Below are 19,916 nucleotides of genomic sequence, written 5' to 3'. Positions count from 1 at the left end.
AAAGCACCTTCATGTAACAATCAAATACTATTTTGACAAATTTAATGGTTTAATAGTTTCAAACTCAAACTCAAACATAAAAAAATCTGAAAAAAAATAACATGTTTCGTTTGTAGTATAGCCTGGGTATCTGTTTTAAATGCAACCTATACCACGTTTGATTATCATATCTAGGTATATCTTCTATTTTATTCAATTTAAAATATTATGCTATTACTTTTACACTACTATTCGTTGAAAGCATTAAAAAAGTAATGGTATCTGTTATTGTTACCTCACTCATTAAAATTATTTATATGGCTATGTGACATTTCGAGCATGTTTGCATACTGCCACGCTAGCGAATTTTCACCGAATAATAATTTTATACAATTCGTGGTCTGGTATTTTTGGCAACTTTTGCCACAATATAAATGTTAACTCTGACTTAAAATTTTATAGATAGGTATTCTATGTATGACGATTTATGGTGTGATGTTCAGACATCACACCATAAATCGTCTGTAAAAGACGAAAAGTCCAATGATGTCGAGATATTCTATTTTTTGTTTATTCACACTAAAACTGAATAAACTTGAACAAAAATATGAGTTATAGCGTAAATAATATAGTTTAGTAAAACGAGGAAAAAGTTTATTTTTAAAAGAAAGATCAAACAGGAATAAAATCGTTAGTTTGGATGATTTCATAAATCAAATATTTAATTAAGCTAATGTCAATTTCTTCGACTCAAGTTGGTGCCAAAAGTTAGCAAAAAATATACCTCGCATATCATAACAACATGCAAAATTATTCAGCACTTATTAACAAGTTACACAACTTGCATAAATTTTCCAATATAGATGGTCTTGCATGCTACCATCTACCGTACATGTTACGTAGATATACATTGTAGGCAAGCAATCTAAACCTGTCAGCAACGGCACGAACGTAACAAGATAACTGCTGCTCACTATAGGAAGTCATAATTACCTTAAATCGGACAAAAATAACCCTACACTACTCGTAAGTGCGCATCAGACCTTCTACCACAAAATTTAAAGTGCCAACTTGCATGCATCTTATTCAATATGGATACGGGAAATGCTTATGATGTCCTACATTTGTCATGTTTACATATTATCAAAGGAGTAATCTGTGTACATGTACACAAACACACAAAATATTCACCGAAAAATTAACAAGAATACAATTGGAAGGGTAAGTATTTAAAGGGTGTCAGAATTACCATGGGATTAGGATAAATAAACAAAAATAAAAACGTAGAATGAAATGTTTGTACATATTTGTCAAGGAATAGAAATGTTAAACAAAGTGGTGTTAAACAATTATACCGAAGAAAATTTACATGAAATTTTTCCATTAATTTTTTGTCTTCCTCTTTAAAATTACATACTTTAAGGTCTTATAATTATGTATGGATACTTATTTTAGGAAAAAAGTAGCGGAACCGATAAAAGTAATAATGCTATATTACTCGATACAAAAATTGTTTCACTCAATTATTTTCATCTCTACAATTGTGTTCATATCTGCTATCGTTCAGTAAAATCGATTTGAATAATGAAAAATGTGGTCAGAGAGGTCGGGATGAGTTATAAAGATGAATAGCTTAGCTTCATTGTTGAATCGATTGAACCATTGACTCTTTCTAATGGCTTGCATAGGCAGGCCTCTATTGCCTTTATAAGCAATAGTCTGAATAAACTTAAGTGTATTGATGGTCGTAATCAATCAGAGCCACTTATTAATAATTATTCCTTTGAAGCTTGTTTGAGTCATTAGATCAAATGAGCTGTGAAGTACAGTTCATGGAAGTTTTATATACTTACAGACAGTAGACTCGTTAGATAATTATTCATAGCTATTTGAAATACTAGAATAAGTTTTAAGAACAATGCATTATCGTTTTAAGTATATATAAAATATTCCTAAGTAATTCAGGTAAATACAGGTAGCCGGATACTGTTTGCTTTCTGGCACTTTTTGAATATCAGCAATATCCGAGGATCGAAAACAAAAGTTTCTCACTAGCACTAAAATTAAAAATTTTTCTTTATGGCGAATTTCTTCAAAATCCATTATAGCTTAATTCATTAAACAACATCATCCTTACAAAAATTTAACAAAAGTTTATAATAGATAATGGTGGATAACAGAAATATATGAAAGCATGAAAAAGAAAAAAAATACTATTAAAAGACTACGAAGAACTCGATCCTCAAGTAAGCGTTGCACACTCCACTATGGAAAACTCCCAGTGTTATTGTTGGGAAAATAACGAGTTTCATTGAAAACAGCTGGATGAATTGATATCTTTATGCGCCTATTTTGCGATAAGAGGTGAGCGTAACAGCCTCCGTTTTTCTGAGTGTTTACAAAGTAAACATTTAAAATTTCATATTTAAATGTTTGCTAATGGTTTCCGTAATTTGTATATTATAAATGCCTTTATAATGAGGAAAAGCGCTACTTTATAACAATAATAAGAGCTTAATATTTAGTTATAAGATCAATATATTTTATTATTTAGATATTTATTTCTGAAAAGGCATAAAAAAAAAATTTCGATATTTTTTTTTAAATAAGGACAATAGAATGAAAGGTAAGGTATTTGAATTGTGTTGTCCATATTTTGTTAAGACACCAAATTGGTGTGGTATAGAAAGTATTGTACACAAGTTATGTGTTTCCACTCTAACATCGCCAAGTTGTTCTTGAGCATTACATGCGATACAGTGTTTCAAAGCTTATCAGATGGCCTGTTGTAAATAACAATGCTTTAAGCAACGTAGATCGATTTGTTGCCCGTCCAGTTATACGGGGAAGTGGAGAAACCGAATGGTTTAATTCATGCATGTTATAAAGCAATGAAATCAAATGATAGACTTTTTGAACCAAGAAATATACTTAGTTAGACAAAAAATGTGTACGTTAGTGAGTTTATATTGAAAATGATGAATTATGAAACTAGAATACATAATTAATACATATAAGTGAGGGTTAGTATTCTCCAAAAGGCGTAGGTAGGTGCACTGGTGCAATATGTTCATTTACCTACATGACATGTTTTAACACTATCTAATGATACCTACATGAACATTCACAAGATACCAGCATAAGTAATATAAATTAAAATATGTTGTGTGATAAGTAATTAATTAAACGAAATATAATATAACTATATATATAAATAACAAGCTAATTAATTAAACGAAAAAGCATAATTTATGAACGTTAAAGATAACTTCAATCAGAGTAAAAAGTAAAAACATTTCATTTACCTACCGTGATTATTTCTGAGAACTCAATGAGCTACGTTATGACGGCTTCTCTACATTTCAATTACGATTGCATCGCTTTTGAATTCAATAATAATTCAACAGTTGCAAAAGTGAAATACAATTTACATTATACGGTATATTTTATACATTTCACAATAAAGATATGTAGATTAATTGCAATTTGAATATCCTCATAGTAAGTAGGAACACATAATGTTTGATAATAGAAATTATAAAGTAAGGTATTATGTAGCAGGTATAGGTGAAATAATTATAGAAGAAAATCAATTTTAGGTGCACGTCTTGCCCTTCATCTTTTTATTTATCAACAACTATAGCAGACAAAAACTGGCGGCAAGAAACTAACAGTAGGGCTAAGTGGACAACGTCCAACAGTCGACGAATACAGTTTGAAAATAGTATAAAATAATTTAGAAAATCCAAAAGTGCACGCCTCATAATTTTTTTTTTAATAAATATTTATGAATTATTATTTTTGTTTATTTAATAACAATTAAACCACATCGAATCAGACCCTGAAAAATGAAAGGGTTCTATTCCTGAGCATACTCAAGCGTAAGAGAAAAAAAAAGACTCGATTAGTAAAGTATTTCGGTCGCTATCGTGTTAACAAGAAAAAGGATCCGCACATACAGACACACGGACGTCTAAGACAGAACTTTTTTAAACTGTTTTTTAACTAGTTTAAATAACAAAAATGACATCAAAAATATCATGAACGTTAAAAATAGTGTTTTTTCTTAATATGTGTGTGTATGTATTATCTTACAAGTGCAATGTATGATACATAAAGACATTTTAAGTTTGAAAAATCAGATGTTTTGCGCGAAGTGACAGTAGTACCCACCTCAACGCTTCGCTTATGAGGCGTGCAAAAAAACTGCTCGACTATACTAGACTAGACTTCTTTTGTAAGTTTCAATTTTTTTCAGTTATTCTGAAGACAAATGCAACAAACCTAATCCGTTCATCCATTTTCAACTTAGCTTTTCGGGTGGTGACTGGTGATGTATAATAAGAAAGTCCATTGACAGATAAGATAAGATAGATCACAATTTGTCATTCATACACTGCACGTGCACTATATTTAGCTTTCTAACTAATCTCATATATGTATTACAGAATAGTATTATATTATTTGTGATATTACTTTACCCCTACGTAGGAATCTATTTGATGCAATAGAATAGAAATGGTTATATTGTGAGGGCAGTACAAAGCATGGTCGGAGTCGGAAAGGCTGCGTCATTGCAAGGTTCGCGGGCTGGACCATTGCCAGCTGTTAATCGTTACGCAGTTAGTATATTGAATCGCTGAGGCCAAATGTTTTAAGCCTTAAGAAATAATTAACGTTTTGGAACTGAGTAACTTAATTAAGAATGTAAATTTAGATTTGAAGAACTGCCGTGTGTAGAGATTTAGCTTTCTGCTACCTATTGCTGTTGTAATGTATGAATTACGTATGACTGTATTAACTCAAGCATTGAATTTCATTATATACCCGCGCCTGAATCAAACTCATTCCAATAATTGCAAATTAATGCTTAAGCTTGTAGGTAAAAAATGTATTCCAAAAAGAAACTGGCATCTTGAGTTGAAAAGCAAAAGTAAATCTGTCTCCAGCAAGGTCTCCAGTATTAGATAGTATAAAATTGTTATGGACTTTCTGTCATTTTAAAAGCTTTCTTATCTCCTAGAACACAAATAAAAAAATCAATGTACGTATTTAATTCATATCTTTCCATTGATAAACATATTAGCATAAAGAATATAACTCTACAATAAGAAATATTTTTCACAGAATCAAAATTATCAGAAGCGTAAAATATGTACCAAGAGTCTTTTTTGTTAATAAACATTTAAGGGGTTTGAAACTTTTTGTATGGACGCTGGCATATCGACCTGCCGCCATTTTGATTTTTTTTCAAAATCGCGGCGCACGATTAAAGTGGTATGTATGGATAGAGGACACATAGACGAACAAAAAATGTCTCATAACATAGTACCCTAAAGCGTCACATTACCGAGATATTTGGAGGTAAATATTCACTTATGAGTACAACGACAAACACTAAAAATAGACTTATTACGTGTCTATATGCATAATATTATCTCCAAATAATCACTCCCAGGTAGATTATTATTATTACAGGAAGAAATTAGGTATTCATTACATTACTTACATTTTTATGTAATGTATGTATGTTTTTATGTAATGAATGTACCTACTTTCTTCCAATAAACTGTTAATTAATAATAATCTACCTGGGAGTGATTATTTGGAGATAATATTATGCATATAGACACGTAATAAGTCAATTTTTAGTGTTTGTCGTTGTACTCATAAGTGAATATTTACCTCCAAATATCTCGGTAATGTGACGCTTTAGGGTACTATGTTATTAGACATTTTTTGTTTGTCTATGTATCCTCTATCCATGCATACAACTTTAATCGTGCGCCGCGATTTTGAAAAAAAATCAAAATGGCGGCCGGGTTGATATGCCAGAAAGTTTCAATGCCCTTTCGAGAAAAGTCGTTGTAGTCGTCGAATGCCGTGATTTGTGTACGCGACGATAACAGAAAAATTGGATGGGCGCCGGCCGCGGCAGTCTAAAATATTTTGGCAATATTTTTCTTGAAAATTTTAATTTCTTTTAGCACTTCAACATATAAATAAGTTTTGAATATAATAATGCTTCTTATCATTAGAAATAAAAACTTCGGTCACAGTGTCAACGGAGCTTATATTGCGCTTTTGTGTCAGGATTTATTGCTGGTGACAAATCACACGTTTTAATGTTTACGATACAATGTGTTTGACATGGTGCGGCTATCGGACGAGTTCATGTCGTACAATAATTTTATTGATAATATCAATGTAGAGAGATGTGAGTAAGAGCGCGGGCGGAGCGGGGCGGGCGGGAGCCGCGCTTGCGTGGAGCAGCGCCGCGCCCGTCGAACGCGCCGTGCGGAAGCAGCAGTCAGTCGAGCGGCGTGGCGCAACGCTTGATTGCTTAGCGCCAAGCGCAACCCGCCTCTTGCGCGACGCCCGAGATCTACTATGAGACTCGCGTACCGCGCTCACGCTTGTTTTGGTGCTTTATGATGGTACGGCATGAAAGTGCAAGATATGCGGACGTTCCGTGAACGACACTTTGCGAGATTTACCACCGCTACAAGTGGGCGGAGAGACGGAACGCGTCCTCGGCTGCTCAGGTGAGCGGCCCCGCATCTTACTTCGTTGGTTAAGACGCTGCCATCTCGGGGTCGATAAAAAATGCTTTACTTACGGAGATTAACTCACTTGAAAACCAGTGAGAAGATGCTTTGACAGGGTAGTGTTTTTTGACGTGCCTAAATGTCGAATATCAAGGACTATTTCGATTAGCAGTAACACACAACTCTCAGTATACAGTCACTGTAAAAAATTATTCCCTCTATATAACAAATTTCTTCATGGATCTAGTAAGTTAGCACGTGCGAATGTTTTATTTCAATTAGCCTTTTGGCTTCAGTCATCTTTTCATTAAAGTACCAGTGCAAGAGTTTCATGATTCATCTCAAAAGGACTTCAGCGCCAAGAACGTGGACTATTTAGCACTTTACCTCAATTAGCTATCGCAATATTCTCATAATAAATGCAATATCAGAAGTACAAGTTTATGTTTATGTATAATAACGATATCAGTAGGGGTCGACAAGCAATAAATACTTAATAAATAATAAGTAGGTAGCATAAATATGTGCGTGTCGATATAATGTTTGGTAATGGACAACATAATTGGGCAGCTAATTAACACATTTTAATTAACCATTGAATATTAAACAGCAAACATGCAAATAATAAAGAAACAATTTCGATCACGTGTAATTTCAAATAACTCATAGATCGCTAAAAACTACAATGTTTATTATTAACTGGTAACTACGTTCAGTGAAAACGAAACCAAAATACAAATTCAGTCGATATTTGGTAATACAATTTGATCACGCTATGCTTTTATAAAACTGGAAGGGAAACTGAAACAGTATTTGCGTATGATGCATGTTTAGGGGGAGGTCGGTTTTTACTTTATGATTCGTCACGCAATATTGGCAATGAAGCGTTATCTTCGAGTCTGTAAGCTCCCAGCTGTCGTCATCAATCACAAGTCTTCGATCGTCACAATAATATATTATGATCTGATCGACATATATATATGTATATATCTATTATTATGTATTCTTGCTATTTAAAATCAGAAATATTTTTTGCATCAATACCTACAAGAACGAAACAATCTGTAAGTGAATATAATTTCGAGTATAATTAGAACTTCTCTTAAAATTTTATGAATTTTCTATTTTCCTCAATGGATTAAGATTAAATACCCTACAAAAAAAAAAAAACTAACAATAAGTAATCATATTTGGAGATTATTTGATGTAGATAAACCATATTGTACATTGAATCATTGATGTCAACCCAAAGAAATAATATATTTCATAGAAAAATGAATACTTCCAAAAACGAATACTCATTTCATGTAAGAATGAGCTAACTCTTTAGATAATAGACAACTCTTCTCTATAGATGTATGATGTATGCAGACAGTTTCAATCCAATATTCCAACGACGTATTACCTAATACGTCTATCTCGAAAGTTTTCCGCCTTATATAGCGTAGCCGCTAGTTTCCGCTTCTATTAGATATGTATACAAGTACATGTGATAATAAACTACATTGTTATGTATGAATATGATGTGTATAATACAGTCTGGTTCCAATATATGAGGCGCGGCTGCGACAGGCCGTCGCCACGCCTGATGGTCGACGTGCCAACCAACTTATGCCACACATGCATAAAATGCATATTTAATTTATCGTGTGGAATGTAATGAATATAGCATTTTGTATTAATACACTTTCTAAGAATATTGTATAATTTAGTTCTCGGTTTCTTTTGAAAATTATCCCTCCAAGGCTACGAAAGCTACAGCTACGGCTACGAGCTACGAGTAATGTTCTACGTTATTTGATTTGAATAATATTTAATAACACCATAATTATTGTTGATATAGTGATACAATTCTATTTTTATGGTGGAGAAAGTAACAAATATAGCTGAAGGTTCAGTTAGTTACTGTTAAAGTGGTTTAAATTTGATTGAACGTTAATGTGATTCCTGTTTTGAAAAATATACAGTTAAATTATGCTTTTGATTTATGTATATTACGTATCGAAAGTTATATTTAAAGTATTGATTGTGATCAATAAATCTGCATATATAATAACGAAAAGCTTGGACTCATTTAGGTGTAAAATATAACGTAAACACGAAGAAAATTTTAAGCGACGGTAAATTTGAGGGTGACCTTTACTAAACGGCCCTTAAGAGTCTTATGCTCAAGTAAACAAGCGTGCACTGTAAGGCGCTCGGCTATATTAAAACGATGCTTGCTGCAAGATTAAAGAAACTACTTTTTTAACTTATAAAAAGAATAATTTTTCTTAGTTAAATATAATATAACTATTACTTTCAAATCTTCTTATGTACCTACCTACATAAAATTTGTTGTTCGGTTGATTGGCATGTGCCCAACAAAACTTGGAGTTAGGCAGTATCTATATAAAGATAGCTTAAAATATTATGAAGATAAAAATATTTTATGCTAAAATAAATTGCTCTATAAACTTGGGAAAACTTAACTATGAGATGTAGATAACTACTGTTTTGCTTTTCCTACATTTTCTAGAAAATAGCCCTTTTCTAGAACAAATACAATACGTGTGCATCATACTCATAAAATCCTTCTCTGTCAAGTCATCAAATAGTAATCCATAACTAGAAGATAGAGGTGCCTATCTAAGTAGTTAGGTCTATTACCTACATGTAAGGTATGTTTAATACTATTCATCGCTTTCATTTATTCTGCATCAACCGTATATGGCACTTTTATTTATATTTACGGGCAACTTACTTTTACGGAGTCACAAAAATAAGTGCCCTACAAAACATTCGTTCGTGTGGTAGCTGAGCGTATAAGTAATGCAATTTAATGCAAATGTGGTGATGTCGCGATAAGTACACCCAGGAGTGCGGAACAAACCTTTTTCGTAAACCGATGGTTTGAGTATAGCACGAAAACTTTGTTGTCCATTTTTATCAAGCGTCCCGCTTTTCTTTTATACCCGAATCGGCCTATTAGGTAGTATAATGACATTTCCTCAAGCCGTATCATAAGATTTAAAAAATTCCTACTCAATTTATTAAATCAATTTCAATTTATTTTTTTTTCAATTTCCTACTCTATTTATTTTGCTTTTAGAATGGGGATAGAGTTATTTTTAGCGTTTCGTAGGGAAAGAAATTGCTTTAAAATGTTAATGTAAATACCATCGATAGTTGTATCGGCTTAATCTATTACCTTACGGGCGTACCTTATCAATTTTGTTGTGTATGCAAATTTGTTTAAAGGAAAGGAGAAAATGTTTTTTTATGCGGTTTCATTAATATGAAAAGCTCTACTATAGTAGAGCCATTTTATATAGGCAACATTTGACAGTTCAACAAAATTCAACAACGTAACCTAGTAACGACGACATAGAATAACATGATATTTCGTTTTGTTAGAACTGCACATTAGCTTAACTTTTTTCAATTACGATTACATATTTATAATAATAATGACCAATACAAGTAATTTTAAGATTTGGTTTTACTGATAAACCATTCTCAACATAATAAACAATTTCTGATTTAAAGAACTGACGTCGCTACAATTTTGTGTCTATAAACCTTTTTTCTTTTTAAATACCAGAGACGTTACTCTAAAAATCGAAATCTGACATCTAGAATCGAATGCATTGATTACTTGTGAATAAAAATCACTATAACTTAATAAATGCGTTGTGTTTTTTAATAATGTATTATACTTGTCTTATTTTGCTCCCTAAATTTACGAAAGAAAGTAGGTATATTACTGGGACAGGGATTCGCCTGATGAATTTTAAAATTGACATGTGTTTCAAGTTCGATTGACAAATGTTTCAAGTCCGTATCGATTAATTTACTTTAATCGATGTTTTTAAGCAGGTTACCTCTCTTCGAAGATAAAATTGATAGACGTCAAATGTTGCCTATTAAATTGGCTCGACTATAAAAGCATATTTTATATTAAGTCTCGTTAAGAAAATTTCTATATAATTAACATAATATTTTCAACATTTTGCTCAATCTAAGTATCAAGTTATTCATTTACATAAATATAATTCTATTTTTCTAAGCTTTACAACGATTATTTCGATACCAAGTTAACTTTGTATGAAGTAGTTTATTTTAGTTTCAAGTAGGTACTTTTGGCAGCCATTCCATGAATGATTCATTCCTTACTTACTTTAAAAATTTCCAAATTTCAATCCATGCTCTATTAGTATCGAGGAAGTTCACCGTTCTTATTTCATTAAGGCTGCAGTCTAGCAAAATTGCGTTTTCAACAAGTTATTTGACAATTTTTTCCCGGCTAATGAAATGATAAACTGAATTTTTTTTTCTTGTTTATCAATTAGTGTTATATACGCAATGCGCGTGAATTTTTTCACATTTATAAAGTTACTTTATGTTACCTTAATCAGGCCTTCAAGATAAGTCTCTTTCCCCCAAAATCATTTCGAGCTAAGTTTGTGCACTCACTACGTTGCAACCGATTACAATTTACATAATCTGATCAGCGCATTATTATCCTTATATAGTCGTTATTAAAAACTGCTGAATACAATTGCCGAAAAACTTATGATTTTCTTAATTAGAGCGTTATAAATTCATTAAATTTCCCATTTTTTGCCTTACAAAATCGATTGATAAATACTGCTAAAAGTTATTTTTTCTATTAATTTATTCGAGTTGGTTGAAGACCAATGAGTATTAATCCTTTAAAAAATTTTTTTTTTGAATTTTGATAATTCTTTAAATATTAAAAAAATATTTAAAATAATAAGGAAAAATCCTAGCGAATTTCTTTAGTCGCGCTCCTTGGGCCGGAGCGTTCTGACGTGTGCTCTACGCTCGATTTTCCTTCATACCGAAGTGAAAGTTGCTCTACTTCATTAAATTTAATATTTTTGTTAATTGATTATTTTTATCTTAGTTTTGTGCAAATATTCGTATTTTTAAACATTTGATTTCGATATGGAAAATAAACGAAAAAAATACGCGTGTAACTAGTAACTACTAGAAAAAAAATTATCTTCGAACATAAAGTTAATGAAACCAAATAGATTGCAAAGGTGATTGGCAACAATTTCTTTATTTTACGGGGTGTCAGTAAAGTATATTAATTATGTATATTTCTTTAAAACTAAAGTAAGCTCATAAATTTTCTTATAATATAATTTTTTTGAAGTTCCAAAAATGTTTATTTTTCGTTTGAGAAATACGAAATATAATATTAACTTGTATTGAGAACTGGAACTTCCCAAGTTCATCCGGGGAAATCCCCATACGGGGAAAATGATTTGTTTACTCCAAAATTGATCCGAGGTGTTTTAATTTTTTCTTCTAGTCATTTTCAACGTAGCGGCATGTTGTTTGATTATTAATTTTGTAACTTAAATACAGGATGTTGGTTTTATATTCTGATCTTACAGACGCGCTGACAAATTTAGTCCACCATTTCTAGTTTAGTCTAACTACAAAACTACCAAAAAACTCTAAGTACCAATATTAAAACGAATGGATTATCATCACATCATCAAAATTCAGTGGGGTTGAGAACTAAACAAACAGAAGTAACAGAGACGCGAAGAATAAAAAAAGAGGACGAAAACGATAATTCGTTGATGCTTTCCCTTTTCGACGTATTGTTAGGGTACATCACCAATCTGCAAAAAACAAAACTGATGATTCCCAATTGCTGATTAAAAATGAAAAACAAATAATCGACAACAGTGGTGAAAATTTGCTGATCACAATGAAACATCCTTCAGTGGTAGCAGATTTACTCATTTAAAATGTATCGGTGAACAGCGTAAAGGAGAGGAGGACAGGAAAACATTATGAATGTGGATGGTGGATTGTATACAGGGTGTAATCGATAAGTATGTGCAGGCGATTATGACGTTATTATTGCAGGTATCAAAAAACTTAAAACTGATATCGAAATTACTTTACCTAATGAGCAAAATGACAATAATAACTTTTTAAAAGTATAACGAGAAATATCTAAAAAATTTACTTTATACACTCCCATATCAAAAAGGGAAAATGGGACTAGTAGAAGTTAAATGTCTAATTCCAGCAAAAGACATGAATGCGGAAGATGCGGTTAAAAAAAATTTAATATTTGAAATACAATGAAAAAAATAACACTTTTGTCAGAGATAAGAATCATGACTATTTTTTCCAAATTCAGGGACAACTAAACGTTGCAGAAGCAGAAGTCTGCTTATTTGCTGTTTGGATTGGAGTGAATCATTCGTTAAAAATAGAATATATAAAATAGAATATATAAAATAGAATATATAAAAAAGTATGTAACGTTTAGGCAAAATAAAATGATGGACCATTATTGGATTTTACATAAATTGCCTACTGTCAGAATTGATTGATTCGAGACTTCAGCATTCGATGCCCATCAAGGACCCATCCTATATCATTCAAGCGATTGAAAAAAAAGAGATAAATCCAGTGCAACCGATAAAGCATCAGAATGCTAGCAAAAGATTTATTAGGTTTATCAATATAAATCTATATATTATACATAATATAATAAATCTGTAGAAGACGCGAAGACTGACATCCGCGCGGACGGAGTCGCGGGCGGAAGCTAGTCAGAAATAAATATCTTTTGTTTTAATTTGCGTATTTTTCTATTTTATAATTTTTTAACACAAACATTACATTTTTTTTATTAAATACAAAATTTGTTTATCCGTTTTATTAGTTAAACTGAACAACTTTCACTAAGAAACTTAGGTCGAAAAAAATGTATAGAGTTATGCATTTTGTATGGAAAGCTTATTTTTTTTATATTTCGTCCAAATTTCTTTGTAAAAGTTGATCAGTTATATAAACATGAAGTTGAAGATATCAATAGAAAGTATTCGCAAATTTTGTGTACTGATAAAAAAAATCACCCGGTGTAATTTCACGAAAATTGTTTCAAATTGTCATTTTTGGTACTTATTACGAATATTAAATTATACGAATGATTTAATTTTTAAAAATTAAGTGGAGCAACTTTCCCTTAGTACATTTGTATTATTTACATATAGGATGACAGGATGCATTTGTTTGCACTACTAGACCAAGCCCTTAAAACTATCGTTTAAGTATCAATAAAATTAATACCGAACATAATATAGAGCCTTAAAATGTTTCTTCTCCTAACTAAGAATTCATTAATAATAATGTTGGCAATTATTTACGGAAATGTTATAGTTTTCGTTTTAATATATAGACCGCAATAAATATCCTTATAGACCGGGAGATACTGACACAAAATTTCGAGTCATTTGTAACAGGATGGCGGTTCTACAGGGGTCTTAGTACGCAATGACAAAAATAAAAATGATGGTGTGAACGCTGGTACCGGTGGGTTAGTCGCGTGGGCGTTAGTCGAACTCGTCGAAAAAATAGCGAAAGTCAAACGATTTGTAACACAAAAATTTTAGAATTTACCGATAGCCCATAAAAAAGAAGTAGGCGGTAGTGTCATGCCATACTTTTCCGGTATGACTTACAGCCCGCCATACCGACGCGAATGTGTTGATTTAAAAAAAACAATTATTCAACCATTTGTACCAAGCTAACTTTTGCACAGGTAACCATCGTCGTGCAGCCATTTACGAAAATCGCCATGCCATACTTTTCGGACGATTCCAAATGGTCGCCATACCGCCGAAAATCTGCAAATTTTTTTTATTTCGCCTATCTTTTTGTACCAGTATTGCATTTGGCTTTTTGGAGAGTATTTGATAAAATGTGACCATTATTATATTTGCCATACTTCTAGTAGGGGGAAAAAGTGCTGTCATACTTGAAAAATAAATTTATTATTAATTTATATAAGTGAAGATTTCCAACACCTAGATCTTTGAAATTTTGTATTGATATTCGTTGATCCTCAAACTTACAGGAAAAATAAGTGCCATACTGTTACAAATCGTTTGACTTTCGCTATTTTCCGACGAGTTCGACTAACGCCCACGCGACTAAGCCGCCAGTACCAGCGTTCACACCATCATTTTTCTTTTTGTCATTGCGTACTAAGAACCCTGTAGAACCGCCATCCTGTTACAAATGACTCGAAATTTTGTGTCAGTATCTCCCGGTCTATTACTAATTAAAATTATCTGAACATAGCTAATTAAAATAGATTAACGCGGGAGACAGTGAAACATTAGGTAATTTAATCGGTCAATAACTAATTGCCATACCTTCAAGTGCGGGTAAATTACAGATAAGGAGCTCTCACGCGAAGTGGTGTCGTAGGGTGTGGTGATGGAGTTAGTAATTTTGAGAGCGAGATCCCAACTGAATCGTCTCGTGCCGGAGAGGCGTTCGAGTAAGGAGCGCGAGTCGCGCGCGGGCGGCGGCGGGGGCGCGCGGGCGTCGGGGCGCGAGCGCAGCATGGCGCCCGTCGCGCCCGCGCCGGTGTCCGCCGCGCCCTGGCTCAACGCGACCCTCGCCTACAACCTCTCCCGTCTTAACTCCACCTTCGACACTGATTACGAACTCCTCAACGGCAGCTCCACTGACGAACATGACAATCATTGGTTCTGCGCGAAGTGGACTAGCGCTCAACAGGATCTCTTCCAGGTACGGGCTCGTTATTTTGACACCATATATTCGAAGTAAGCTTTAATTGAATATAATCGTTACCTGTATAAAAAAGCTAAAAAGCGTATTATGAACTATAGGTAGATAAAGCTACATGTAATTAAATATAAGTGATAATAATAATTATGTTCCTATACTACTAGGTACCGTACCTAATTAACTACATATTTTCAAGATTAATTAAACCCTTTTTTGAGAACCTTTTTTTTCGCGTTGACAACAAAATTGTTTTTCTTTTGTTGAAATAGGCGGCAAATTTATGCTTCGCCATCGCATTCCTAGCGCCGAAGAGTTTCAAACAGAGCATATTGGTGCTACGCGCGCTGGCGGCGGCCGGCGCGGTGCTCATGGGCATGTGGGCGGGCGCCGAAGTGTGCGCGCCCGATGTTCTAGCCTGGAGCCTAGCTTTAGTTCTAGTCAACTCCATACACACTGTCTTCTTAATTATAAGGTAAATGATGAATTAAATGAATTTCAAGGCGAAAAACGGCCTAATTGTTTTACGTTTATCTGCTTACTTTAATCGAATTGAATTGCAATATTGCATGTTTCGTTCTTATCGAGCTAGTAGGCCTTATATTTGTAGGCCGACGAGTGAAACATTAATCCTTTTTCTTACAGGTTTTTACCACCGGCCTTATCTCTAGAGCTGACCGATTTGTACCTGAAACTTTTTAAGCCTCTTAAGATAAGTAAAAAACATTTTCAAGAGCTAACTAGAGAAGCACGTATTGTCAGGCTAGAACCAGGAGAAGCCTATGCTGTGGAAGAAGTGACGCCGGCAGATGAACGACTATCAATATTACTGAAGGGAAAGTATGTACTGCTTATATTTACGTAGATAGATTTAGTTTAGGATAGAATATATATTCCTTTCATCGTTATGCTGCTCACGTAACGACCGGCATGTGGATCGCCTTCGCAAATACATATAAATAAGCGGTTAATAATATAATATCATAATGTGTATTACAACGGATAAAATGAAAATACTATTATCCTTAATCTTCATATTAGGCTATTGAGTACGAAATGTTAAGGTTTAGTTTAATGGAATGATTAAAGTTACCTAACTATGTGAAACAACTTAATATAAATCGAACCCATCTTCATAAGAAAAAAAAGGAAATTTAAAAAAATAAAAGTACTTGTATAGTTAATGTTACATAAATGGATATTTACATAAATTGATATTTATGTAACTTTATAAGTTCCATAAAAGAGTATATGGGTAGGTACGATCAAAATGTTAAAACGTAGTTACGACATTTATAGCCTTTTCGAGTGGTACTTTAAAAGTATTTCACTGCACGTTAGTTTATGATAGGCATTGCAAGCAATTTTCTATACGCCTACACGAAGGCGGCCGCGGTCAAAATCCATTTTGCTTGAAAGTTTCGCGGTGACTTGAATCTAGGATGCCTTTTCTTTAGCTTGCGTATCTATTTTCTTTGTGGATTGTGTGTGATATATTTCACATGTTATTTCCTTTATCTTACGACATAAACATAATATACCGAAAACTTTTTAAATGTTAGTTAGAATTGATTACTACGATGATTTTTGTATCTACTAACTTTACTTTTTAATGATAGGTTTCTACAATATTTAATTGTCATTCTTCTAATCTTAGGCTTGTAAGTTGTATGTTATCCAACTCAAATTTCCTCTCGCAGGTTAAATGATTTGTTATATAAACACGTAGCCATTCTCATACAATGTGACAAAAGTACCTTTACATAATACCTTCGCAATACATAATAATGTATTAACGAAAATGAAAAAATGTTACCGTATAATAATTGAAGGTAGAGGTAATTACAATAATGTGACATATGAAAAGTAATACGAAGTATAGGGTTATTATTGTAACAAATATATTATTTTCAAATAATATTTTAATCTAGGTTTACGATTATTTTAATCATCCGACCTTCTGCAGATAAAATCACAAAGTTTCGAAATATAACATTTGCAATTACCCTAATGCACTCTATCTAATTAAACACAATTTAAAACGTTAAACTGATTGTTAACTGAATTAATTAACTAATTGAAAAGAGTCAAATTCGAGTTAGCTAGGTATAAAATGATAGTACGTAAACCCTTTAAATAGCACAGTCAATTAACATTCACCAAAGGTCTCACTTTCATGGATTTTAATCGAACTGGACTGGGCGTGGTGCCGATTGCGTGCTTCCAATGTTGAAGTTGTCAAATCAATTGTTGTTTCGCTACGAATCGCAAGCTTATCAAACAGTAAAATAATAAAATAAGAAAAAGCCTTAATCTAAAAACAATACAGTTCAATTGGCTTATCGTAAAACTTTTACCGAGGGATTTTCAACTTTCTAGCGATTCGGCGGAAAGTACACGACAGCGTATGATAAGAAAGAAGATAAATGTTTAGAGAGTTGCGTCATAACATGTGGACTGTGGAGCCAAGTAAACCTCGTAGATATTTTTTTTCTTTAGTTCGATTTTATTTTTAAATTATTCAAGCGATAAACTGACTTTTTAGATTGAAACTTCAAAAGAGCTTTTGAGTAAAAGGCATATACAATTGAAATACGGACTCTACATTAATTAACAGTTTTAATTTTTAGTTACGATTGAAAATCACTTAAATACAATTTAAATGAATCTCTTTTGTTCAGAATGAAAGTGAGTTGTGACGAAACGCATCTTCACTACATACAGCCCTACCAGTTCGTGGATTCACCCGAATGGGAGGCGAATCGGGAACAATCTGATGACGTATTCCAGGTATCTGACAAACGGATATTAAATAATATTTTCTTGTACAATTTCCTTTCAACCAAAAACCACTTAAAATATCGTTAGCGGAAATAAACTTCTTTGACAGCCAGCTTCATATGACTTGAAAAATAAGTAAAAAGTTAAGGAAAATTTATCCTAAATAGAGCACTAACAAATATATACAACAAATTTTTTTTAAGGTTACTGTTATAGCGGAAGAAGTGTGTACGTGTGTTTGTTGGCCTCGAATGAGGCTAGAACGAGTGCTTCGGCATCGGCCTTCGTTAAAAGTTGTACTGGACTGTCTTATAGGTAAGTACATAATAATATATGTACCCTGTTTTTCTCTTTCACAAGTGTCATTTTACGTAATCTAATATGTACTTTGCTAGCTCTCCCTTCAGACGTTGTTCTGCCCTTTCGCCCATTTTATGATTTTTCTCTACATAAGAATCTTCCGTGACTTAGCAAAACGTTAAAAACAATTGTAGAGCCAATCTCGAGTAGTACGATTTGCAATACATTTGTAGATTCTTTTTTGTTTATATTAATAAGTAATGAATAATATTATTATCTACAATTAAAACTACTATTCTATTCATTTATCGTGAGTAACTTCTATGATTCACTCACTGTTGAGACTTGGAGGGCAATGAAAAACACGTGGATTCGCGTTCTATTGATTTTTCAGTTCAACTGAATTGCGATTTGCGTCTCGAATCATTTTCTTTAGCAACTGCATCCCTTAAAGTCAAAGGTCAATTATAATTGCCATGCCGATATGAAATATTTATGAGTATTGCAATAGATTTTTCAATAATAGCGGAATATCTAGGTTAAGTTATTACAAATTATTTTCTTTCATTCAATCAAATTGTATCTACATTCGATTCTCCATAGTTGTTTTCAATTTATGACTACTGGTATCTGACACGTCCAAGAATCAAAAGTTCGTCAGCCTTTTTTAAGTATTTATTGATGCTTTGAGACCAAGTCTAACAAATCCTACCCATCGTTTAGAATTTGCCTTAATTGGTAGGTAAATAATGTTTTCTGCATTATTGAATTCTTATGAATGCGGTTCTAATAATAGTACACATTTAATGACTTTTAAATTAATTCCAGGAAAGGATATAACGCACAAGCTATACTCCGTTAGTGAAGGCCTTGGGTTAGGTACATCAGGAGAAAACGAAGGACCACCAGCACACCTTACGCGGTCAGCTAGCGTTGATGCTGTGCACGAAGGCGCAAGGGGACGACTGAGAAGTTTAGCTTGGCGGACACATACTCCAGCCACAAGAGGTACCTATAGCTTTGATTAATTAAATAAATAACTATGATAACAAGATAAAAATATTATAACGACTGCAATCACAGGTGATGGTACTATTGACCACATTTGCTCTAATTGGGCGGTAGAGCAGGATGATCACATCTTATGTCTTTATTACAGGGAATTCATACTGGCAGCCGGTGGTCGCCCGGCAATTCCTGCGACAGTCCCCGTTCGGGCGGAGCGTGATAGCGCCACCGCGGCTGCTGGCGCAGGCGTCGTCCGCGAGCCTGCAGCCGCCGGTGCGCAAGCGCAGCCCGCCGCGGCGCACGGCGTCCTTCCGCCGCAGTCGCGAGGTGAAGTTCGCGGAGGTGCCCGCGGCGCCCGAGCCGGCCGTGTGACGCGGGCCGCGGCCCCAGCCCGAGCTGGTGCCGCTCGTCGCGCCCGCGCCCCTCGCACCGCCCGCCCCGCCCTCCCCCTGACCGACGGCCCGACTGCCCACCACAGACTTCTAACGGACCACGGACAACGACTCGTTGTGAATCTCCTTGTTGTTTACTTTTGAACGTATATTATCGTTGACTAAAGAGCTTCCTGTTGATGGCGTTTGATAAAAATTGTCGTTTTTCGTTTAACCGTGAATTAGTATGAAGTGAAAGTGAAATGAAATCTATGCACTCAAACGATGCCTAGTGTTAAGTGATACGATGATCGAGATTGAAACTGAACCTTAACTGGTATGAAGTGAGATA

General features: G+C 33.7%; 2 protein-coding genes across 2 annotated transcripts in view; one reads left to right on the top strand and one right to left on the bottom strand.

The window, feature by feature from the left end:
- eIF3g1 (eukaryotic translation initiation factor 3 subunit g1) overlaps nt 1-19,916 on the bottom strand; it is a 123,434-nt gene that overhangs the window by 61,015 nt on the left and 42,503 nt on the right. The gene's annotated exons all lie outside the window — the stretch shown is intronic.
- Nucleotides 6,315-19,565, top strand: LOC149904616 (popeye domain-containing protein 1-like). The gene is made up of 8 exons (XM_090107558.1): nt 6,315-6,524; nt 14,749-15,107; nt 15,377-15,579; nt 15,750-15,944; nt 17,786-17,894; nt 18,089-18,200; nt 19,014-19,193; nt 19,345-19,565. The coding sequence occupies exons 2-8, from the start codon at nt 14,790-14,792 to the stop codon at nt 19,563-19,565; spliced, it is 1,338 nt and encodes a 445-aa protein (XP_089963684.1). The 5' UTR covers nt 6,315-6,524; nt 14,749-14,789.

The sequence above is a fragment of the Colias eurytheme genome, chromosome 11, assembly GCF_061535395.1.
Source record: "Colias eurytheme isolate Ceu_HAF_F1 chromosome 11, ilColEury1 Martin Lab GWU primary, whole genome shotgun sequence".
Lineage (NCBI taxonomy): Eukaryota > Metazoa > Arthropoda > Insecta > Lepidoptera > Pieridae > Colias > Colias eurytheme.
Note: the sequence above shows the minus strand (reverse complement) of the source record. Positions and strands in the feature narration are given on the sequence as shown.